This window comes from Rhamphochromis longiceps, linkage group LG16 (assembly GCF_057381845.1).
Source record: "Rhamphochromis longiceps isolate RC_006_pf linkage group LG16, R_longiceps_female_GT1.1, whole genome shotgun sequence".
NCBI classification, from domain to species: Eukaryota; Metazoa; Chordata; class Actinopteri; order Cichliformes; family Cichlidae; genus Rhamphochromis; species Rhamphochromis longiceps.
This window is the reverse complement of record NC_140572.1, coordinates 14,112,973-14,137,510: the sequence shown is the minus strand read 5'-3', so window position 1 is coordinate 14,137,510 and position 24,538 is coordinate 14,112,973. Positions and strand designations below refer to the sequence as shown.

The window sequence follows — 24,538 nt, the reverse complement described above, 5'->3', positions numbered from 1 at the left end:
GGAATGATCGGCCTTGCGTTCATAATTGCTGCTACCTCGGCCATAAGCGTGGTCAGAACCTCGTGCGTCAGGCGAGACTTTCTCTGTTCAAGCAGCATGCAGTCCAAGATACGGCGGGCAATGCCGATCATCCTCTCCCATGCGCCACCCATATGGGATGCATGGGGTGGGTTAAACACCCAGGTGCAGCTCTGTTTACTGAGGTACTTCTCCACCCTGTCGAACCCTGAGTTTTCCTTGTCCATCCCCAGCTCACGGGAAGCGCCGACGAAGTTAGTTCCGCAGTCCGAGCGTATCTGCTTCGCGGGGCCCCTGACCGCAAAGAATCTCCTCAAGGCGTTAATAAAGCTGCTGGCACTCATGGCTTCGATCACCTCAATGTGCACTGCCCTGGAACACATACACGAGAACATCACCGCCCATCGCTTGGAGTTCGAAACTCCTCCTCTTGTGCGGCGTGAAACGATGCCCCACGGTCCAAAGACATCGACACCTATGTAGGTGAAGGGAGGTGCTACTTGTAACCGTTCTGCCGGCAGGGCTGCCATCCGTTGATGTTCGGCCTTCCCTCGCAGCTTCTTACAAGTGATGCATCCGTAGAGCAGACTGCTGATACAGCGTTTGGCTCCCACGAGCCAAAAACCTGCGGCCCGAACGGCACCTTCAGTAAGATGTCTCCCCTGGTGTTTTACTGCTTCGTGATAGTGGGACACAAGCAGAGTTGCGAGGTGATGCCGGCCAGGAATGATGATGGGATGAGTCTCGTTCATGCCTAAGCCTGACTGCTCGATCCGACCTCCTACCCTGAGTAGTCGATCCTGGTCCATAATGGGATGCAATCTCCACAAGCTGCTGGAAGATGGTATGTCGACTCCAGAACCGATACACTTGAGCTCTTCCGCGTAGCACTCACCCTGGACACTCTTTACGATGCACACTTTGGCTTTCAGCAGCTCCTCTTCTGTAGGACGACAGATGTGCCAGCCTCGACATTCGCCCTGCGTCGAGCGAGCGAAGGAGCTAGCTACGTGGATCAAATGTGCGATGGCTGCATGGAGTGTGCTGAACTTGGAGAAGAGTTCAAAGCGTTGAGGGCGTACCACGCCTTTAGCAACATGGGTGAGTTTCGTTGTCACCTGTGGACGCACTTCGGCATCGATGTCGGGGTCGACAAGATTGTACGTCTCTTGAAGCTCGGATGGATGCCCTGATGCGTCGCAAAGAAAGGCTGGTCCTTTGAGCCATGGTGTACTGCTGAGCAGGGCTGATGCTACAGCTCTTGACCCAACGTCAGCTGGGTTAAGATGCGTTGGAACGTACTTCCACTGGCCGGGACAGGGTGACTGAAGGATACGTTGGACCCTATTGTGTACGTAGACATAAAATCTCCTTGACTGGTTATGGATGTATCCCAGTACGACCTTACTGTCTGTGTAGTAGGTGATGTTGTCATACGTTGTGTCCATCTCTGCGACTATCATCTCGGCGATCTCGACGGCGAGCACAGCAGCACAAAGTTCAAGTCTAGGGACAGTTAGGCTAGGTTGGGGAGCCAACTTCGATTTCCCAAAGACAAACCCAATCTCAGTTTGTCCCTGCTTGCCAGTTACCCTGATGTAGGCTACGGCCGCTATTGCTCTGACGGATGCGTCGGCAAAGACGCAGAGTTCTCTCCTTAGGGCTCCTGTGGTGGAGAGGGACGTATAAGGCCGTGGTATTTGGAGCCCCTCCAGGTCTTGAAGAGACTGTTTCCATCTAGTCCACTCGGTCTCCATGTCTTTGGGAAGGGGTGCGTCCCAATCTTCCGCTTGCAAGGTGAGTTCTCTTAGGATCCGTCTTCCATCAACTGTGATGGGTGCTAGAAACCCTAGGGGGTCGTATAGACTGTTCACGGTCGAGAGTACCCCTCTGCGGGTGAACGGCTTCTGATCGATCTCGATCTGGAACGTGAAAGTGTCCGTGCGCATGTTCCAGAACAGTCCCAGGCTACGCTGGATAGGCAGATCATCGATGGAGAGATCCAGGCCATTGAAATCCTGAGAGCGATCCTGGGAGGGGAATGCTCTGATGACCGCGGAACAATTTGATGCAACCTTGTGCAGCCTGAGGTTGGAAGCCGCGAGCATCTTCTGCGCTCGCTGGAGAACTGCGATGCCTTCTTCCTCTGTACTGAAAGACTTTAAGGCATCGTCGACGTAGAAATCGCGGTCGACGAATCTCCTAGCATCGCTGCCGTAGTCGGCCTCTGCTGCCTTAGCCGCCCGCCGCAGGCAATACACTGCGACGGCAGGCGAGGGGCTGTTACCAAAGAGATGCACCCGCATCCTGTAATCCACGACGTCAGAGGTAGGGTCATTGTCTCTATACCACAGGAAGCGGAGAAAATCCCGGTGGTCTTCTTTCACGATGAAGCAGTGGAACATGTGCTCGATGTCGGCGGTGATCGCAACCTGTTCCTTCCTAAACCTCATAAGAACACCTAGTAGGCTGTTATTAAGATCGGGACCACTGAGTAAGACATCGTTGAGCGATACTCCCTCATAGGATGCACTGCTGTCGAAGACCACGCGGATCTTGTCCGGCTTCCGGGGGTGGTACACGCCGAACAGGGGCAAGTACCAACGCTCCTGACCGGGTTGCAAGGGAGGGGCAGCTTCTGCGTGCGCCTTCTTGAGCGTCTTCTCCATAAACTCTAGGAAGTCGGCTTTCATCCGTGGTCGTTTTTCCAGTGAGCGCCGAAGTGAGACGAGGCGTTCGAGAGCCTGTTTCCTGTTGTTAGGGAGTCGCTGCCTCGGTGACCTAAACGGCAAAGGTGCGACCCAACTGTTGGAGCTGTCTTGGCAACACTCGGCTTCCATTATCCTTAGAAACTCCAAATCTTCCCTGGATGGAGCAAGTTTGTGGTCGTTGGGAGTGCGAGCGAAGATGGTTTGCCCCAAATTGTCTCCGATTAGCGTCGTCGGGGTTCGCGCTGGATGTTGTTGATAGTCACGTGCTTGTTCAAACACCTCTGTTACTTTCATCTGGTTGTTACATGGCTGGAGATGGCTTGTACGACCGTTCCCTAGAACGGCTGTTTTGTAGCTTCTCACCTCCGGTGGTCTGTGAGCACCTCCGAGGCACACGTCTCCGACGATGACCCATCCCAGGTCAAGCCTTTGGGCGAAGGGAGCATCTCCTGGGCCGCTTATTTGCTCTCGGACCTTGTGGACCCGTAAGATATCTCTGCCCAGTAAGAGAAGAATGCTGGCGTCTGGGTCCGGAGGTGGTATCTTGTCAGCGATGCGTTTTAGGTGGGTATGATGATAGGCCACACCGGGGGTGGGAATCTCCGCGTGGATGTTGGGAATTTGGTTACACTCGAGGAGTGTAGGCAGAGAGATACTCAGTTTCTCGTCCAACGGCTCTACGGTGTAGCCGCTGGCTCTCCTTCCTGATGTCTCCGTACGTCCCGCGCAGGTCTTTAGTGTGTATGAGTACGAGCGCCCGGGGATCTTGAAGGCTTCGAAGAACTCTGACCGCGCGAGGGAGCGATTACTCTGCTCATCCAATATAGCGTACATTCTCTTGGCTTCCTCTCTTCGTCCGTTTGGGAACACCCTGACGAGACAGATCTTAGCACACGCTCTAGCACTCAGACCTTCCCCACATACCTGTGTGCACGTTGCGTTGACCTCCTGGTTATCAGCTTTGTCCTCCTCCCCGCTATCCTCTGAGATGGAGGGGAACGATTTAGATTTCCAGGTAGGTGGGTGAGGGTGGAGGGCTGTCACGTGGGCAGCGCTACCACACTCGGTGCATGTTATCTTGGCTGTGCAGTTCTTTGCAAAGTGTTCTGTTGACGAGCAACAGCGAAAGCAGACGTAGTGTTCTTTCAGAAGCTGTTTGCGATCATCTAAGCTCTTCTCGCGGAAACCTCTGCATTTCCTCAGAGGATGGGGTTTTTTGTGCAGGGGGCAATGTTTATTCGGGTCAATACGTTCCCTGCTTTCCTTAGACTCGAACTTGGCAGTGCCTGAGACTTGTGTTTTGTGGGTGTGAACGGACGTCTTCGTGGGCCTCTCCCATTTATTCATTCTCTCGTTTGGGGGGCTTGGCGTGAAGAGGTTGAAACTTGGGTCCGTACGTGCTTTCGCCTCGGTGCGGATGAAGTTCACCAACACGGAGAAAGGTGGGAAGCTGACGAAATGTTCTTGTTTGTATCTCGTCCCGTGGTATAGCCACTTTTCTTGTATGCTGTATGGAAGTTTCTCGATGATGGGCTTAATTCCTCTGGAGGTATCCAAGTACGACATGCCCGCGAGGTAGCCATCTTCTTTAGCGGCTTGTAGCTCTGACAACAGGTCGGCTAGATCCCGGAGTCTCCGTGGATCTTTTGTCGTGAGCTTTGGGAAGCTTTCTAGTTTGCTGAACAGAGCTTGTTCGACGGCTTCTGGGGAGCCATATAGTTCGTCGAGGCGCCCCCATGCTGAGCACAGTCCAATAGTTGGATTCCTGATGTTGACCGTTTTTATTCTTCTTACCTGCTCTGTTGACTCCTTTCCCAGGTGTCTGGTTAGGAGGTCGAGTTCTTCTGCAGCAGACAGGTCTAGATTGGCAATGGCGTTCTGGAATGATGTTTTCCAGGCCCAATAGTTTATTGGCTGGTCGTCATATGCGGTGAGACCTGAAGTCACCAAGTGGTTACGAGCGAGATATTTGATGAGGTCAGTGGTTGTAGAATGGTCGTAATCACCTCCGTAGAGTGTCCCGTGGATGGGCTGATGCGTGGGAAACGTAGAATCTCGTTTGGGGTTCTGCTGTAGGAGTGGAGTTGGAGGGGGGTAGAAGGGTGACTTGGAGCTCTGTCGTGTTGGTGCGTCGCTTCTCCAGGGGCCCTGAAGAGCTTGGTGTGGCGTAATAGCAGCAGGAGCGGCAGCTTGGGTCTGAGCCGCGTTATGCGGGTGAGTGACTGGCTGAGAAGGGGGAAGGTTATTTTCTGTAGCCGATAGACCCTTGGCGCTCAGGCTGGCCTGTTCGGAGACAAAGGCGGCTACGCGCTGGTCTTTGACAGACTGGCGGACCAGGCTGTTAACTTCGCTGCGTACTTCGAGACCCATATCCTGCAGACCAGCTACTAGGGAGTTCGCCTCAGCAACGGCGGCATCCCTTTCTTTTTCATCGATTAGTGCGTCGAGGCTGGCTTGAATACGTGCTTGCTCCACTTTAAGCTCGATTTCTCTTTTTGAATGTGCCGCTCTAGCTTGCGCGGCTTCAGCCTTTGCTTTTGCCATGGCAATGGCTATGCTGATTTTTGAGCCAGACGATGTACCAGATGAGCGACTGCTCCTTGAGCGCACACACTCTGACTGGTTGTCTCCATTTCCTTTGTCAGCATTGCTACGTTGTGACATTGCGTGTCGTTGGGTCTCCAGTATCGGGAGATGTCGGCTGCGGCGAAGTTTTCCGAGGTTATATTGGAGGCTGCTTATCTCTCGATAATGAGTAGCTCCGTACAGCGGCGATCCTCGTATCCCTATTAGCTGCGTTGCAGTCTTTTCACTGTAATGGGCTAAGTTTCCATTCAGCTTAAACACTCCCAAGAAAATCTCCAGGACTCAGACGATTGGATTCCAGAAGTTTTTACTGGGCACTTTTTGTGAAACTGTAAACACAATACAATGAAATATACTGTAAACACAATACAATGAAATATATGAAATGTATTATAGATGCAATAAGCTCAAAGCATCTGGCTAATTATCACAGCTTGACAGCCTAGCCGCATAGCTTATATGAGACACAATAAAGTTAACCGAATAACAGACAACGGTTCAAAACGCTTCACCGCTTAATTGTACAAAATGAATTATACTCACAGACTATGCCTTAGCGAAGAGAAAAGGATTAATCCTGTAACGGCGGTTGAATGAGCCCACACGCTAATATCCCGAGTCACACAGTAGATTCACTTTCTGACTCTCAGCGTAAACTGCTCTCGTGTTGTCATGGTTACGAAAATACACACACCGCTCTAAGCTACGATAGCGAGATAAAGAGAACACAAAGAACACATTTCTGGGGGCATAACACTCCCCGCTTGGGGTCTTTAAGAGCCCACATCAATTGGCAGAGTCAGACTTTGGAGAAAGAAGCAGAACTACTTCTGTAATGGGACGAGAGAATCCTCTTCTATTTCCATCTTTAACGACCTCCACTTCGACTCTCCGGACCAGACCGTCCTTCCCTGGAAAGGCTTTCGTGATGATGCCCATGGGCCACTCATTTCTCTCTGCCCGATCATCCTTTAAGAGAACTACGTCCCCTTCTTGAAGATTCGGCTGTTTCCCTTGCCACTTGTGTCGAAGTTGCAGTGTTTTGAGGTATTCACGCCTCCATCTGTTCCAAAACATGTCTGCCAGGCCCTGAACTTGTTTCCACTCCTCCCTGAAGAGATCTGCTTCCTCGAACTTGCCTGACGGCAAAGGAGGCGCGGAGCCTGTTTTGAGAGTCAGGAGCATGGCTGGTGTGAGGATGCAGGGCGACTCGGGGTCGGATGACACTGGAATGATCGGCCTTGCGTTCATAATTGCTGCTACCTCGGCCATAAGCGTGGTCAGAACCTCGTGCGTCAGGCGAGACTTTCTCTGTTCAAGCAGCATGCAGTCCAAGATACGGCGGGCAATGCCGATCATCCTCTCCCATGCGCCACCCATATGGGATGCATGGGGTGGGTTAAACACCCAGGTGCAGCTCTGTTTACTGAGGTACTTCTCCACCCTGTCGAACCCTGAGTTTTCCTTGTCCATCCCCAGCTCACGGGAAGCGCCGACGAAGTTAGTTCCGCAGTCCGAGCGTATCTGCTTCGCGGGGCCCCTGACCGCAAAGAATCTCCTCAAGGCGTTAATAAAGCTGCTGGCACTCATGGCTTCGATCACCTCAATGTGCACTGCCCTGGAACACATACACGAGAACATCACCGCCCATCGCTTGGAGTTCGAAACTCCTCCTCTTGTGCGGCGTGAAACGATGCCCCACGGTCCAAAGACATCGACACCTATGTAGGTGAAGGGAGGTGCTACTTGTAACCGTTCTGCCGGCAGGGCTGCCATCCGTTGATGTTCGGCCTTCCCTCGCAGCTTCTTACAAGTGATGCATCCGTAGAGCAGACTGCTGATACAGCGTTTGGCTCCCACGAGCCAAAAACCTGCGGCCCGAACGGCACCTTCAGTAAGATGTCTCCCCTGGTGTTTTACTGCTTCGTGATAGTGGGACACAAGCAGAGTTGCGAGGTGATGCCGGCCAGGAATGATGATGGGATGAGTCTCGTTCATGCCTAAGCCTGACTGCTCGATCCGACCTCCTACCCTGAGTAGTCGATCCTGGTCCATAATGGGATGCAATCTCCACAAGCTGCTGGAAGATGGTATGTCGACTCCAGAACCGATACACTTGAGCTCTTCCGCGTAGCACTCACCCTGGACACTCTTTACGATGCACACTTTGGCTTTCAGCAGCTCCTCTTCTGTAGGACGACAGATGTGCCAGCCTCGACATTCGCCCTGCGTCGAGCGAGCGAAGGAGCTAGCTACGTGGATCAAATGTGCGATGGCTGCATGGAGTGTGCTGAACTTGGAGAAGAGTTCAAAGCGTTGAGGGCGTACCACGCCTTTAGCAACATGGGTGAGTTTCGTTGTCACCTGTGGACGCACTTCGGCATCGATGTCGGGGTCGACAAGATTGTACGTCTCTTGAAGCTCGGATGGATGCCCTGATGCGTCGCAAAGAAAGGCTGGTCCTTTGAGCCATGGTGTACTGCTGAGCAGGGCTGATGCTACAGCTCTTGACCCAACGTCAGCTGGGTTAAGATGCGTTGGAACGTACTTCCACTGGCCGGGACAGGGTGACTGAAGGATACGTTGGACCCTATTGTGTACGTAGACATAAAATCTCCTTGACTGGTTATGGATGTATCCCAGTACGACCTTACTGTCTGTGTAGTAGGTGATGTTGTCATACGTTGTGTCCATCTCTGCGACTATCATCTCGGCGATCTCGACGGCGAGCACAGCAGCACAAAGTTCAAGTCTAGGGACAGTTAGGCTAGGTTGGGGAGCCAACTTCGATTTCCCAAAGACAAACCCAATCTCAGTTTGTCCCTGCTTGCCAGTTACCCTGATGTAGGCTACGGCCGCTATTGCTCTGACGGATGCGTCGGCAAAGACGCAGAGTTCTCTCCTTAGGGCTCCTGTGGTGGAGAGGGACGTATAAGGCCGTGGTATTTGGAGCCCCTCCAGGTCTTGAAGAGACTGTTTCCATCTAGTCCACTCGGTCTCCATGTCTTTGGGAAGGGGTGCGTCCCAATCTTCCGCTTGCAAGGTGAGTTCTCTTAGGATCCGTCTTCCATCAACTGTGATGGGTGCTAGAAACCCTAGGGGGTCGTATAGACTGTTCACGGTCGAGAGTACCCCTCTGCGGGTGAACGGCTTCTGATCGATCTCGATCTGGAACGTGAAAGTGTCCGTGCGCATGTTCCAGAACAGTCCCAGGCTACGCTGGATAGGCAGATCATCGATGGAGAGATCCAGGCCATTGAAATCCTGAGAGCGATCCTGGGAGGGGAATGCTCTGATGACCGCGGAACAATTTGATGCAACCTTGTGCAGCCTGAGGTTGGAAGCCGCGAGCATCTTCTGCGCTCGCTGGAGAACTGCGATGCCTTCTTCCTCTGTACTGAAAGACTTTAAGGCATCGTCGACGTAGAAATCGCGGTCGACGAATCTCCTAGCATCGCTGCCGTAGTCGGCCTCTGCTGCCTTAGCCGCCCGCCGCAGGCAATACACTGCGACGGCAGGCGAGGGGCTGTTACCAAAGAGATGCACCCGCATCCTGTAATCCACGACGTCAGAGGTAGGGTCATTGTCTCTATACCACAGGAAGCGGAGAAAATCCCGGTGGTCTTCTTTCACGATGAAGCAGTGGAACATGTGCTCGATGTCGGCGGTGATCGCAACCTGTTCCTTCCTAAACCTCATAAGAACACCTAGTAGGCTGTTATTAAGATCGGGACCACTGAGTAAGACATCGTTGAGCGATACTCCCTCATAGGATGCACTGCTGTCGAAGACCACGCGGATCTTGTCCGGCTTCCGGGGGTGGTACACGCCGAACAGGGGCAAGTACCAACGCTCCTGACCGGGTTGCAAGGGAGGGGCAGCTTCTGCGTGCGCCTTCTTGAGCGTCTTCTCCATAAACTCTAGGAAGTCGGCTTTCATCCGTGGTCGTTTTTCCAGTGAGCGCCGAAGTGAGACGAGGCGTTCGAGAGCCTGTTTCCTGTTGTTAGGGAGTCGCTGCCTCGGTGACCTAAACGGCAAAGGTGCGACCCAACTGTTGGAGCTGTCTTGGCAACACTCGGCTTCCATTATCCTTAGAAACTCCAAATCTTCCCTGGATGGAGCAAGTTTGTGGTCGTTGGGAGTGCGAGCGAAGATGGTTTGCCCCAAATTGTCTCCGATTAGCGTCGTCGGGGTTCGCGCTGGATGTTGTTGATAGTCACGTGCTTGTTCAAACACCTCTGTTACTTTCATCTGGTTGTTACATGGCTGGAGATGGCTTGTACGACCGTTCCCTAGAACGGCTGTTTTGTAGCTTCTCACCTCCGGTGGTCTGTGAGCACCTCCGAGGCACACGTCTCCGACGATGACCCATCCCAGGTCAAGCCTTTGGGCGAAGGGAGCATCTCCTGGGCCGCTTATTTGCTCTCGGACCTTGTGGACCCGTAAGATATCTCTGCCCAGTAAGAGAAGAATGCTGGCGTCTGGGTCCGGAGGTGGTATCTTGTCAGCGATGCGTTTTAGGTGGGTATGATGATAGGCCACACCGGGGGTGGGAATCTCCGCGTGGATGTTGGGAATTTGGTTACACTCGAGGAGTGTAGGCAGAGAGATACTCAGTTTCTCGTCCAACGGCTCTACGGTGTAGCCGCTGGCTCTCCTTCCTGATGTCTCCGTACGTCCCGCGCAGGTCTTTAGTGTGTATGAGTACGAGCGCCCGGGGATCTTGAAGGCTTCGAAGAACTCTGACCGCGCGAGGGAGCGATTACTCTGCTCATCCAATATAGCGTACATTCTCTTGGCTTCCTCTCTTCGTCCGTTTGGGAACACCCTGACGAGACAGATCTTAGCACACGCTCTAGCACTCAGACCTTCCCCACATACCTGTGTGCACGTTGCGTTGACCTCCTGGTTATCAGCTTTGTCCTCCTCCCCGCTATCCTCTGAGATGGAGGGGAACGATTTAGATTTCCAGGTAGGTGGGTGAGGGTGGAGGGCTGTCACGTGGGCAGCGCTACCACACTCGGTGCATGTTATCTTGGCTGTGCAGTTCTTTGCAAAGTGTTCTGTTGACGAGCAACAGCGAAAGCAGACGTAGTGTTCTTTCAGAAGCTGTTTGCGATCATCTAAGCTCTTCTCGCGGAAACCTCTGCATTTCCTCAGAGGATGGGGTTTTTTGTGCAGGGGGCAATGTTTATTCGGGTCAATACGTTCCCTGCTTTCCTTAGACTCGAACTTGGCAGTGCCTGAGACTTGTGTTTTGTGGGTGTGAACGGACGTCTTCGTGGGCCTCTCCCATTTATTCATTCTCTCGTTTGGGGGGCTTGGCGTGAAGAGGTTGAAACTTGGGTCCGTACGTGCTTTCGCCTCGGTGCGGATGAAGTTCACCAACACGGAGAAAGGTGGGAAGCTGACGAAATGTTCTTGTTTGTATCTCGTCCCGTGGTATAGCCACTTTTCTTGTATGCTGTATGGAAGTTTCTCGATGATGGGCTTAATTCCTCTGGAGGTATCCAAGTACGACATGCCCGCGAGGTAGCCATCTTCTTTAGCGGCTTGTAGCTCTGACAACAGGTCGGCTAGATCCCGGAGTCTCCGTGGATCTTTTGTCGTGAGCTTTGGGAAGCTTTCTAGTTTGCTGAACAGAGCTTGTTCGACGGCTTCTGGGGAGCCATATAGTTCGTCGAGGCGCCCCCATGCTGAGCACAGTCCAATAGTTGGATTCCTGATGTTGACCGTTTTTATTCTTCTTACCTGCTCTGTTGACTCCTTTCCCAGGTGTCTGGTTAGGAGGTCGAGTTCTTCTGCAGCAGACAGGTCTAGATTGGCAATGGCGTTCTGGAATGATGTTTTCCAGGCCCAATAGTTTATTGGCTGGTCGTCATATGCGGTGAGACCTGAAGTCACCAAGTGGTTACGAGCGAGATATTTGATGAGGTCAGTGGTTGTAGAATGGTCGTAATCACCTCCGTAGAGTGTCCCGTGGATGGGCTGATGCGTGGGAAACGTAGAATCTCGTTTGGGGTTCTGCTGTAGGAGTGGAGTTGGAGGGGGGTAGAAGGGTGACTTGGAGCTCTGTCGTGTTGGTGCGTCGCTTCTCCAGGGGCCCTGAAGAGCTTGGTGTGGCGTAATAGCAGCAGGAGCGGCAGCTTGGGTCTGAGCCGCGTTATGCGGGTGAGTGACTGGCTGAGAAGGGGGAAGGTTATTTTCTGTAGCCGATAGACCCTTGGCGCTCAGGCTGGCCTGTTCGGAGACAAAGGCGGCTACGCGCTGGTCTTTGACAGACTGGCGGACCAGGCTGTTAACTTCGCTGCGTACTTCGAGACCCATATCCTGCAGACCAGCTACTAGGGAGTTCGCCTCAGCAACGGCGGCATCCCTTTCTTTTTCATCGATTAGTGCGTCGAGGCTGGCTTGAATACGTGCTTGCTCCACTTTAAGCTCGATTTCTCTTTTTGAATGTGCCGCTCTAGCTTGCGCGGCTTCAGCCTTTGCTTTTGCCATGGCAATGGCTATGCTGATTTTTGAGCCAGACGATGTACCAGATGAGCGACTGCTCCTTGAGCGCACACACTCTGACTGGTTGTCTCCATTTCCTTTGTCAGCATTGCTACGTTGTGACATTGCGTGTCGTTGGGTCTCCAGTATCGGGAGATGTCGGCTGCGGCGAAGTTTTCCGAGGTTATATTGGAGGCTGCTTATCTCTCGATAATGAGTAGCTCCGTACAGCGGCGATCCTCGTATCCCTATTAGCTGCGTTGCAGTCTTTTCACTGTAATGGGCTAAGTTTCCATTCAGCTTAAACACTCCCAAGAAAATCTCCAGGACTCAGACGATTGGATTCCAGAAGTTTTTACTGGGCACTTTTTGTGAAACTGTAAACACAATACAATGAAATATACTGTAAACACAATACAATGAAATATATGAAATGTATTATAGATGCAATAAGCTCAAAGCATCTGGCTAATTATCACAGCTTGACAGCCTAGCCGCATAGCTTATATGAGACACAATAAAGTTAACCGAATAACAGACAACGGTTCAAAACGCTTCACCGCTTAATTGTACAAAATGAATTATACTCACAGACTATGCCTTAGCGAAGAGAAAAGGATTAATCCTGTAACGGCGGTTGAATGAGCCCACACGCTAATATCCCGAGTCACACAGTAGATTCACTTTCTGACTCTCAGCGTAAACTGCTCTCGTGTTGTCATGGTTACGAAAATACACACACCGCTCTAAGCTACGATAGCGAGATAAAGAGAACACAAAGAACACATTTCTGGGGGCATAACACTCATCTTTTATTATTATTTAGAGTGTTAGTTTGCTTATATAGTTTTCTCTCAAACATGTGGATTGTGAGAGTTTTTATTGCTCTTTTTGCAACTGAACTGTTACTTTATTTCAGGAATGGGACAGTGGTGCAGCAGCAACACACCACACGCAGTATTTACTTCAGAGATCAGCTAATTGCTCAGATCCTGGTGGCTTGTGAGCCAGACCCACGGACATACCGGCTGAAATCTGGAGGAAAACACACCTTGGATGCAGAGGTGAAGGTCAGACGAATCATTTCTCACTCACTATTTATAACTCCACAGTTTTCCCTTCACCTCAGGTTAAGAGCCTTGGTGTCATCCTAGACAGTTCACTATCCTATAAATCTCACATCAGTAGTCTCACCCTTTCTGCCTATTTACATCTGCGCAACATTAACAGATTATGTTCTTCTCTTTCCACCCAGTTTGCATCCATTCTTGTTTATAGTCTCGTTACCTCCCACATTGACTATTGTACTTCTCTCTTGCATGGTCTTCCCCAAAAATCCCTCCATAAGCTTCAACTGGTTCAAAACTCTGCTGCCCGCATTATTACCACAACCACCTCCTACCTTCACATCACCCCTGTTCTCCAGGAATGTCACCGGCTCTCTGTGTCACAATCCTGGGTCATTTGACCCAGCGTTTTGAGTTTTCTTGTGTTTTGTCATTTTGTATTATGGTTTGAGTCCACCTTGTTAGTCAAACGTGTATGCAGGCTGTTTAGTTTTGTTTACTGGATTTCTCCTCGTGTCTTTGCCCCCTGTGTCTCCTTCGGTGTGTTTGTGTTTTGTACTTAGGTATGTTCTTGTGCCCTGTTTTCCCCTCCTTGTGTTTCACTCCGTCATGTTTATCTATGTTTCCCCAGCCCGTCATGTATGCACTCTCTCTCCCTTGTGTTCCCTTGCTCCCTCTGGTCTGCCGCTCTTCCATTCCCGTTTCCTGTTTCATTGTGGATGTCTCATGTTTCTGCATTCGGTGTAGTTCCCCTGTGGTGTCTTGTTAATTCGTATCAGCTGCGTTCCCTCTGTGTTCTCATTTCCTCGTTATCCTTCTGTGTATTTATGTCAGCATCTCCCTCATCCATGGCTGTGTATTTCCTTCTGTGTCTCTCCATGTGTTTAGTTTATATTTTCCCAGTTTAGTTTTGTACCGTTTTCCCCTTGTGTCAGCAATAAAGCTGCCTTTTGAGTTCACTTTCTCATCTCTGTGTAGTCTGCGATTGGGTCCTTTCCTGCCTCCACACAGCCGCATCATGACACCCTGATAATATACAAGCTTCTTCTGCTCACCTTCAAGGCCCTTCATAACCTTGCTCCTCCTTAACTTTCTAACCTGTTAAGCACGACCTCTTCTGCCTGCTCACTTCGACCTTTTCTTCTATCCAACTTGTTGTGTCTTCTTTCTGTCTCAGCCTCAGCTCTGAACTCTCTACCCCCAGATATAAGAAACACTGGTTCTCTCCCCCAGTTTAAATCTCAACTCCAAACCCATCTGTTCTGCATATTCACTGTAAACCTGTTGTTTGTTTATTTTATCTTGTCCTTTTTTGCTTTTATTGTTCTTCATTTTATCATTGTTGTATGTGTTTTATTCTATTGTTAAGTGTCCTTGGGTGTCTTGAAAGGAGCTTTTAATTAAAATGTATTATTATTATTATTATTAATATTATTATTATTATTATTATTATTATTATTAGTAGTAGTAGTAGTATTGTTATTAAGAGGAGGAGGGAGACGTTGAGACGGACATTGAACTGTGTGCCGTTGGAATCAGGCCATATTATTTGCCCAGGGAATTTACCCATGTAAATTTACCCAGCCACACCAAACTCTCCGTCTCTCTCCACATTGCACCACAGCCTCCTGTGAAATTCTTGACACCCCTCCCCCACCTATCACTCCAGCAACCAGCTTAGATTTGAGACTAATGAGAAGACTCCACTCAGGTTGAGTCCCTGTGTCCTCAAGGCATGTGCCCCCTACCTTTGTGGAGTCTTTCATAAACTTCTCACGACTCATGATGAGTCTTCGTCTTCAGAGGGTCCCCGTGCTGTGGAAGATGTCAGGCCTCGTTCCTGTATCAAAACACCATGTCCTGGTGGCCCCCAGTATCGCAGACCCGTGGCACAGACTTCCCATGTCTTTAGGACCCTAGAAAGACTCATCCTTGACCAACTCCAACGTCAGACCACATCTGGAACCCCTTCAATTTTCTTACCGCAGCCTCAGAGCTGAGGACGCCATAATCTACCTTCTCAATCATATCCAAACCTATCTGGACTAGCCCGTCAGCACTGTGAGGGTCATGTTTCTCAACTTGTCCAGTGCATTCAACTCCATCAGTCCGACTGTCCTGGGTGATAAGTGACAGCGATGTAGGTGGATTCTTCTCTTGTGTCCTTAATTGTTGATTACCTGGCAGAACGACTTCAACATTGTGTGCCTTACAAGGTGATCAGCAACACAGGAGCTTCACATGGGACTGTCCTCTCCTCTTTCCTGTTCACCCTCTACACTACAGACTTCAGCCACTGCACAGATACCTGACATCTTCTTCTGCCAAGTTTTCTGATGATGCTGTGGTGTTTGGATGCATCACCAAGGGTGAGGAGACTGATCAAAGTCTGTGGTGGACTCCTGGTGTGAGCAGACTCATCTGCAGCTCAATGTGACAAAGACCAAAGCATTGATTGTGGGTTTCAGGAGGACCAGGAAATCTGTGACCCCTGTTTCTATCCAAGGGGTTGATGTGGTCATTGTGGAAGACTATAAATACCTCAGTCCACACAGAGATAATAAACTGGACTGGGTTAAAAACACCACTGCCTGGGCATCCCTGGGCAGCAGTGGGAACAGCTGCAGGGTACACTCTTCTGGGGGCCAACGACACGCATCCACCATTCACTGGAAGACCTCAAGGAAAGCTTGGAGGAGCGGTGATGATGCTGGCGAAGAGCAAGACCAAGTGAGAAGATTCTCCAAGACTTTGGTCTGGGCCTTGGCCCGGTCCAGCTCTTGCAGGTGCACCTCTGCCTGCTCCAACTTTGCACAATTTGGTCAGTGAACATTTTATTTACACAGTGTTTTTTGAGCAACAGTGACACTGGGATGCTTTTCAGTTCCCTCTCTCAAGCTCAGCTGCTGGCCCATGCGCTCTATCTGCTCTCTGTTCCCTCCTCTGTCCTCCAGGTCTTGGCAGCTACTAATATAGGAGAAACATGATGGAAAATCTGAGTTACAGCTGCCCTTCAACCTCCACTAACACTGCCCCCTGAACCTGCTACTCCACTCTCCTGGTTTTGGTTTTGAACCACATATCAGAACCAGTGACTAGGTGCCAGTTTGAAGAGTTTTACATTCTACTTTCTCCTTGTGAAAGTTGGCTACTATGAGTGACATGCTTTTGCCTGTAGAAACCCTCATTTCCGAAATAACAGCAGTAAGGCAGAATTCTAACATAGTAGAAATCCTATCAAGAGTGAAGCTGCTTCATATGTGTACAGCAGAATTTATGGTTCAGGTGGAGTGAAAATTAGTGTTATAAAGAATGAATGGGGTCCTTTGCAGCTACTGTCTTGTCCCTTGCAGAAATCGATTTATCCATATTTTTGGAATTCTCCATGTACCGTAGATGATGAAATATTGAAAGTTTTGCTTTTAACATTCATTCCGAACGTATTCTACAATGTGTAGATGCAGTTTTAGCAGACATTTTTACTTTTGAGAAACTCTGTCTCTATAAGTTGCTCCATTTATGCCCATGGTCGTGTTACCGACCTGTTGCCAATTAACATTACTGGTTGCAAAAATGTTCCTCCAGTTATTTGTATTTTAGTATCACTTGTTTGAATTGAATTTAAAAAGAGCCAAAGGTTTTCTGAAAATGATTAATTTTCTCAATTTATTGTATTCTACAGTACTGTGAATATATTATGGCCTTCTCTTATATATAAATAACTGTTTTCTGTTTTTATCTGCATTTTGCACAGGACGCCAAGTTTTTCAGAAACGTGGTTGTGATTTCTTTTATGCAACACCTAATTAAGTTGAGCCCATCTGTTATACCTGGTTGTCCATCCAGTTGTGTCAGTGCTGATGCCAAAGATGTAGTTATTCTGTACTAAAATCATCGGATGGCTTTAGTGACATGATACAAGAATGGTAAAATTAATAATAATCAATGTAACACACAAACATTTAGTCAAAAGTTTTATTTATTTGTTCATTCTATATATATTTTTTTTTACATGTCCATGATGCGCCTCATGCTCATGAACCTCATCCCGCTCATTCCCATGTCCCTGAAGCTCCTGTACTCTCCGGGCCTCAGGTACATCATCCTGCCTCTGTAGTGGGGCTGCTCGTACATCAGCCAGTGGCCATCCATCACGTTGCAGGACATGCAGTCGGACATGCGGTAGCGGTCCATGATGCTGTCGCAGTCGTCCATCAGCTCGTACATCTGACCACCGAAGTTCTCCCTCTCATAGATCCTCATCCTGAACTGGCCTCTGTGCTGTAGGGGAAACAGTTCACAACAAAGAATCAGAAAACCCTTCTAGAATATCTGGAGGGAAATGATATCCACAGCACAGCTTTCCTACCATGGGGATCATACGGCAAGACCTGATGCAGTCCCTCATGCCCATCATGCTCATGTAGTCAGCGTACTCGCCCCTCCTCATGAAATACTGGTTTCCCATGAAGTTGGGGCGGTCATAGACCATGAAGCAGCCGCTCTCCACCCTGCAGGAGTGACACCTGCTCAGGTAGTTGGACATGTCAGAGCAGTCGCTCATGCACTCATAGGAGCGACCCTGGAAGTTCCTGTCCTCGTAGAAGATGATCTGAAAAACAGGGATACATTGGTTTGGAGTTAGATTCAGCAGACACACGTCAACAACCACGCTCAAAATAATACAAAATTCAGCCAATGATGACAGCAGTTAATGAGGTGAATACGCATACCCTGCCCATGGTCCCAGTTAGTTGCTTCACAGTGTGTTACTACTTCGTGAAACTGTGTGAGTGGTACACTGATGATGGTCCTGTTTTAACTGTTACTTTTATACCTGGCTGAACCCAAAGAATCTCTGGCTCCCATTGTGTAAAGCCCTGACTCATCAACATGGTATAGAGGCCTATAGAGTGCAGGACATTTGTTACATGTCCATGTGACTGGATCCCCTAGAAGACTTTAGAATGGATTTTTCCATAGGGAACTCAATACAATGAGCATTTTTTGGAGTTACAATACAGTGAAACAGACAATAGTCCCTTTTTTAGCCTTTCAAACCACACTGTATGGCCCTGTCATTTGTAAGTGGCTAATTTATAGAAATGAGTATCCTTTCGTGAGACCATGATAGTCTCACGAAAGGATACATTTTCAGTACTAAACATTGATGTCATTAACGAAAGCCCTTTATCTGCCTTAACCTAAAGGATTTCTTTAACGTTTAAGCTGAGAACATGTTTTTCTATGGATTTGAGAAAGAAAAAGCTATTTATTTCAGTCTACGCTTTACCCTTTTAGTGTTTCATAATATATGGTGGTTAATAGATTGTTACAAATTGTGTCTCTACTACTTATAGCTATTAAAAAACACAGAGAGAAATCAAAATCAAAACTATAAACCAAAACTTCAAAGCAAACTGCCTCTTAGGAGTTTATGGTTTGAATAAGGCAGGTGTGTTAACAGAAAACTAAAAATCAATCACGTATATTTGCCAAAGGGCCAGACTCGGCTCACTTGTCATTATGTATCTAATAATAGTGAATTTGTTAGTGTTACATGACATCATTCTGTCATTCAAGCAACACTAGATGAGGGGACTAATTCATCGTGAGAGTAGTATTATACAAGTTTAGTTCTTTAAAAAAGTTGCTATTGATACCTGATACCTGCATAAAACAATTTGATTCATTAAGATAAGATAAAAAATACTATTTTTAAATCCCTACTCAAAGTTGGATAAGATATTGAGTAAGTTTGGAAACTGTTTACAGCATCCGAAACAAAGTTAATTTAGCTCAAAAACAAATAAATACATATAATATCACTAAAAATGCACCCGCGGGTCTGATTACAGCCACATCTTTTGAGTTAAGAAATCACTTAAATAGAACCTGTGTCTCAAACTGAAGTAGGCTAATAGATCTCACAAAGGAACACATGCCACAATCTAAAGAATCAGACAAAGTCAGTCACACCTGTCAGTGTGGAAAGAGTTACAAAGCCACTCAGGACCTTCTTGCAGCTTTTACATTTACTTGGATTATCTTTGTTTAATATTAAAATTAGTTTCATCATCTGAAACATTTTAATATGACAAATATGTAAAAAAAAAAAAAAAGTAGAAATCAGGAGGGTGCAACTTTTTCACTGCACTGTAGTTGAGACTGAGGCTACGTCCACACGTACACGGGTACTTTTGAAAACGCAGATTTTTCTGTGCGTTTGCGTCTTTCGTCCACACATAAACTGCATTTTCGATCACTGAAAATGGAGATTTTTTAAAAACTCCTGCCAGGGTGGAGATTTTCGAAAACTCAGTTTTTGCGTTTATGTGTGGACGAGGAAAACAGAGATTTACTCACACAACGTCAAAGGTGTGTGCCGTTTTTGACGTGAGATACATTTCTACAATGGCAGATGTAGACAAAATACTGTTGCTGTTAATCTGTCTATCTGCAGTTTATACACGCTTACATATACACACATGCAGTTACTGTCCCACCATTTAGAAAGACAGAGGCATCAGAGGCATTCTCCATTCAACACAGACGCTCTCACAACCTACATCCTGACTCTGATGTCGGTTTGGAATAAATTTAATTTTTTTAAAATTAAAATTTATGCATGCTGTATGCATTTTGTTCATTCCTAAATTGTGAGTCTACACCAGCCAAAATACTGTTTTGGTTGAAATGAAGGCACTTGAAAAGTAACACAAAATTAGCTACCTTTCCCGAAAAACACAAAAACTTTCCAGAAGTACTGCAGGTTTGCATAAAACCCTGTTTACTCTTTCCCTCCCAGGCTTCTAGACTTCTGTTTGGCCAACATTTCCGACACAGCTAGGATTTGGCATGTTCTTGACAACGTTTGACAGCGTTTTTCGCGTTTACATGTGGACGGAGATATTTTTCAAAACTGCACGTGTGGACGGAATAATATATATATATAAAAAAAAAACGAAAATGGAAAATCTGTTTTCAAAAATACCTGTGTACGTGTGGGCGTAGCATGAAGTAAATGCAGTACATTATATAGTAAATGAGAGCAGCCAGTGCATTTATTTGAAGTCTAAAATCACACATGGATATAGTAAACCCATAAGATTGTGCTGTCTATAGTACTGTATAAGACGAAATACAAAGTTAAAGTTAAAGTTGCCATGTAAATATGTCAATAGTATTTTTCACATTGGGGGTTATTTCAGAAACTCAAGTTTTGATTCGTTTAACAGTTTAGTTTGACAGGGTACCTGCCCAATTCCTATTGGCAGTGGTTACAAATGAATGTTTTAAAGTACTTGTCAGCAAGTGAGATGGCAACAAGAAAGGCCATTACATTGTAAAAGTACATTTTTAATTCAATGCATTTCTATTTATATAGCGCCAAATCACAGCAACAGTTGCCTCAAGGTGCTCTATGCTGTAACATAAGACCATACAATAATACAAAGAAAACCGAAAAAACCTCAACAATCATGTAACCCTCGGTGAGCTAGCACTTTGGTCAAAGTGGAAAGGAAAAACACCATTTAAACAGGAGGAAAACTCCAGCAGAACCAGGCTCAGAGAGGGATGGCCATCTGTCGCGACGTTTGGGGTGAGGGAGGAAGGCTGGATAGAGACACACTGTGAAGTATGTGTAGCTATAATTAACATTAAATATGAATTCTAAAACTGAATATGTTGCACCCCCTCACCGCCCATCATGAAAAACTGTTTACCCCACAGCATCCCCCACTTGAAACTGCTGTTTTTCATTTATCAGTAGCAACTGACGCTATGACCATACCTGTGATTGGTGCTAGAGGACATTTTGAATCAACACTTTGTGGTGACAATCAGTTTCTGCCAGCTACTAAGAAGCTCCGCAGCTCCACGACACTGTTCTGATTTTTGGCTGAAGCGTGTCCTCAGGGGGAAATAAACAAGCTGGTAATGTGATATAGGAGATGCCACCAATGCCAACTTCCTATGCAGTAAGGTTAAGTAATGCAGTCATATGTAAAGTGAACCATATAACCAACAGGATCAATGTAAATGCTAAGGGGTGTTCAATGTTGGTAAAACAAAAATGAGCAACCTTCAGCTTCTAAAGACTTTGCCTAATTCAAAAATCCAAACTGTCAACACAAAAATAAAATATTCCATGCTCTACAACCTTGAAAGTAGAGAACTAATTGAGAATCTTATTTGGGACATCTTGCACAGTGTTTGTCTTGATGATTTTTTTCACAATAACATAAATTCTACCTCCTGCGATGACATGACAATATTGGAACTGTTAGTGGACAAAATCACTTTTTCATACTTTTTGAACATAGTTATGTACCCCTGGAGTATCTAGAGATATACCAAAAGAGCATCCCTTTTTTACTTGTATTGCTTTCTCCAGTGTTCAGAAAGCACATCTCTGATTAAGTTGTCCAGATTTTCAGCCAGCTCTGATGCCAAAAACCATTACTGAGATCTGCTGTGTGTAGTGTGTGCTAACCTAATCCTAGCTCCATTTATGTTACCTGTATACATCTGATTTTTGCATCGCTCTTATTTCTGCCACACAAAATGTATTTCATTAAAACCAAAAGATATTCTTATTTACTTGATGTACTTTATTTTCTATTTTTATGCAATACCCAAATGCATAATAAACCATTGTGTATGTGGTGTTATATGTTGGTAAAGCAAAAGTATTCTTATGAATTTGTTTCTGAGGATGTGATGCTGTAATGTAATGGATTACTTCTTAATGACTGTGATACTAAAATGTTACTTCTCTGAGTTAGAAATGAAATTAAATGTCAAGACACAAGAATTTAGAAATTTATATCATTTATTGAAGTCAAAATGTAAAATTAGCACATGTCCATGATGCGCCTCATGCTCATGAACCTCATCCCGCTCATTCCCATCTCCCTGAAGCTCCTGTACTCTCCGGGCCTCAGGTACATCATCCTGCCTCTGTAGTGGGCTTGCTCGTACATCAGCCAGTGGCCATCCATCACGTGGCACGACTGGCAGTCGGACATGCGGTAGCGGTCCATGATGCTGTCGCAGTCGTCCATCAGCTCGTACATCTGACCACCGAAGTTCTCCCTCTCATAGATCTTCATCCTGAACTGGCCTCTGTACTGTTTTATAGACACAAGACAAAATAAAATTAAGCATGAAACTTATGTTAATTCCAAAAAGGTCTTATATGGAAGTACCACCACTTTACACCTACCATGGGGATCATACGGCAAGACCTGATACCACCGCTCATGCCCATCATGCTCATGTAGTCAGCGTACTCGCCCCTCCTCATGAAATACTGGTTTCCCATGAAGTTGGGGCGGTCATAGACCATGAAGCAGCCGCTCTCCACCCTGCAGGAGTGACACCTGCTCAGGTAGGAGGACATGTCGGGACAGTCGCTCATGCACTCATAGGAGCGACCCTGGAAGTTCCTGTCCTCGTAGAAGATGATCTGAAAAAAGTACAATGGGTTTAAAGGACATTTTTACAATCATGCTCTCCAAGATAACTTAAGTATAGGCTAATTAATGTTGATTTAACAATTTAGTTTCCTACTTTGCCCATGTTGACTGCGGTGATTCAGGTCTCTTAGAGAACTGTTTTTGAACTGATGCACTGGCTGTCTGAACAAGTTGTATTTATACCTGGCCAGAGACAAAGACAGTTTGCCTGTCCATTGTTCAAAGCCCTGACACAGCAAGCTGTTATAGAAGCCTATACAGTTTTTAGTTGCTTACCCATATACCAACAAGGTCATAACCTCTTAACAGAATTTTCCTTTCACAAGAGCAGAGGTTGTTTTTTTTTTTTTTAAATAAAAATAGCTTAGAACGTTATTTATATAGATGTGAATGACTTTTGAAAAGTATAGATTTTCTGCAAGCTGTATAGTACAATAGTGAGTTTATATGAACAAGCCAGATAGCAGTTATCAAGCCAGATAAATAGATAGTAGTTTGTGGATTTGTTTTCATCAGGTATGTAAAAGTGAGCCCCTCAAGGCTAATAATACGAACTTTTGCCAAACTCCTGAGTATGAGTTAAAGAGGGAAAAAGAAATAGTATACTTGGTGATTTGTTATAACTGAGTTTGAATTTGTGATTTTCAATGCTATGGCAGGTATTTGTATATTTAATTTGTTTTCAAGTGGTGGTATTTACAAAAAAAGAGAGTTGTTTGTTTGTGATTTCTGTCACGGACCCGGCTCTGGGGACTCAGGGTCCGTGGGCAGTGGGGACTATGACTGTTGTTGTTATTGTTATTATTATTATTATTATTATTATCATTATTATTATTATTATCATTATTATTATTATTATTATTATTATTTGGTGTGTTGTCTGCACTGCCCCTGTGCACATCTGTATGTAGGCAGGTGTGTGTGTGTGTTGCCTTTCTTCTGTGGCCAAGTTACAGGCACCTTCAGCCCTGGGGGTGTGGCCTAACTTGAGGGCTGGCCACACCCGAAGTCCTTGCCGCACACCTGCTCCTCATCTGGGCTTGTCGGGGGAGCTATTTAGATGAGCGATGGAGCTTCCACCGACGCTGGATTATTACGTTTGACTACACGTCAGTCTTCAAGCACAGTCAAGTGTGAGTGTATCCCTGCTGGGATAAGTGTGTAACGGCTGCCTCTATTGTTTTCCCCTCAGGAATAGTGTGGGACGAGAAAGAGCAGTGAGCACGGGGAGTGCAAGGGACACTGGGGCAGAGAGGGACTTTTGGGAAGAAGACACTACACGGGAGTCTGGGAAACTGGGGATTTATTGTTGTTTACTTCACCACCTTGTAAATAAACACTGTTGCACTGAAGAGTCCGGCGTTTGGGTCCTATTTCCCCATCTCCCCACGGTCTGCCAGCCAGACCGTGACAATTTCATGAACAGAATAAATGATTTCAGCAGATTCATATTGTGCAGATGAATGTATATGTTCTTTAGTCTTCATCTTTTGACATTTTCCATTGCTATGAAGTTTTAAAAATAGGAATTGGGCCGTGAGATCATTAGGTATTTAGTCTTTTTTTTTTTTTTACTTTCATTGTCTTTCTTTTGAATAATTTTGATAATAATTTCTGATCATAAACTATTTTCATAAAAAAGATCAAACACCTTGAAAAAACACCACTTTAGAAAAGGAAATAACTGTATTCATTGCACTTCTACAAGCTTTACTTCCTCTTTTCACACAGACATGTTCCCTCTGTTGAAGTAGTTTTAAAGTGTTTGCAGTACATTTCTAAAAGGCAGTTGTGGAGGAAAGGTTTGTTCTTGCTCATTAAGGAGTTCTTTGATTGGACTGTCATCTGGGGAGTTTGGATGTCAAAACAAAGCCTTGGAATCTCTGTTGTGTGTCACAAGTCACTTCAGAGCTAAGTTCAGGCAGACGCTCAGTGTCAAAGTAAGATCCACAGGAATGCAATGCTCTAAACTTTTCTGGAAAAGCAAAGGATTGTAACAGAATGATCAATACTCATTAATCACCTCGCCTCATTAGTGGTTTTAATATTGTGGCTGAGAACCTTTTCTCTCCAAGTTTTTTAAAACTGAGTTGAACAAAGTTACTGTGGCATCTTCTACTCTTCCCACTAGCCTGTAGAGAGACCGGGTCAACCACCTGCTGTTTTTCTCAAGATCGCC

General features: G+C 46.7%; 2 protein-coding genes across 2 annotated transcripts; both read right to left on the bottom strand.

Annotated features, from left to right (window-relative positions):
* Positions 1 to 16,868: 16,868 nt before the first annotated feature.
* LOC146650762 (gamma-crystallin M3-like) lies at positions 16,869 to 17,673 on the bottom strand. The gene is made up of 3 exons (XM_085385186.1): positions 17,611 to 17,673; positions 17,247 to 17,489; positions 16,869 to 17,158 (listed from the first exon to the last, which is right to left on the bottom strand). The coding sequence occupies exons 1-3, from the start codon at positions 17,617 to 17,619 to the stop codon at positions 16,886 to 16,888; spliced, it is 525 nt and encodes a 174-aa protein (XP_085241312.1). The 5' UTR covers positions 17,620 to 17,673; the 3' UTR covers positions 16,869 to 16,885.
* A 4,044-nt stretch (positions 17,674 to 21,717) lies between these two features.
* On the bottom strand, positions 21,718 to 22,501 carry LOC146650761 (gamma-crystallin M3-like). Its single transcript, XM_085383748.1, has 3 exons — positions 22,454 to 22,501; positions 22,107 to 22,349; positions 21,718 to 22,011 (listed from the first exon to the last, which is right to left on the bottom strand). The coding sequence occupies exons 1-3, from the start codon at positions 22,460 to 22,462 to the stop codon at positions 21,736 to 21,738; spliced, it is 528 nt and encodes a 175-aa protein (XP_085239874.1). The 5' UTR covers positions 22,463 to 22,501; the 3' UTR covers positions 21,718 to 21,735.
* Positions 22,502 to 24,538: the final 2,037 nt, after the last annotated feature.

Coding starts and splice junctions, on each gene's coding strand:
- LOC146650762 (XM_085385186.1), bottom strand. Junction 17,159..17,246: donor CTTGCCGTATGATCCCCATG/GTAGGAAAGCTG, acceptor TTTCCCCTACAG/CACAGAGGCCAGTTCAGGAT.
- LOC146650761 (XM_085383748.1), bottom strand. Junction 22,012..22,106: donor CTTGCCGTATGATCCCCATG/GTAGGTGTAAAG, acceptor TCTATAAAACAG/TACAGAGGCCAGTTCAGGAT.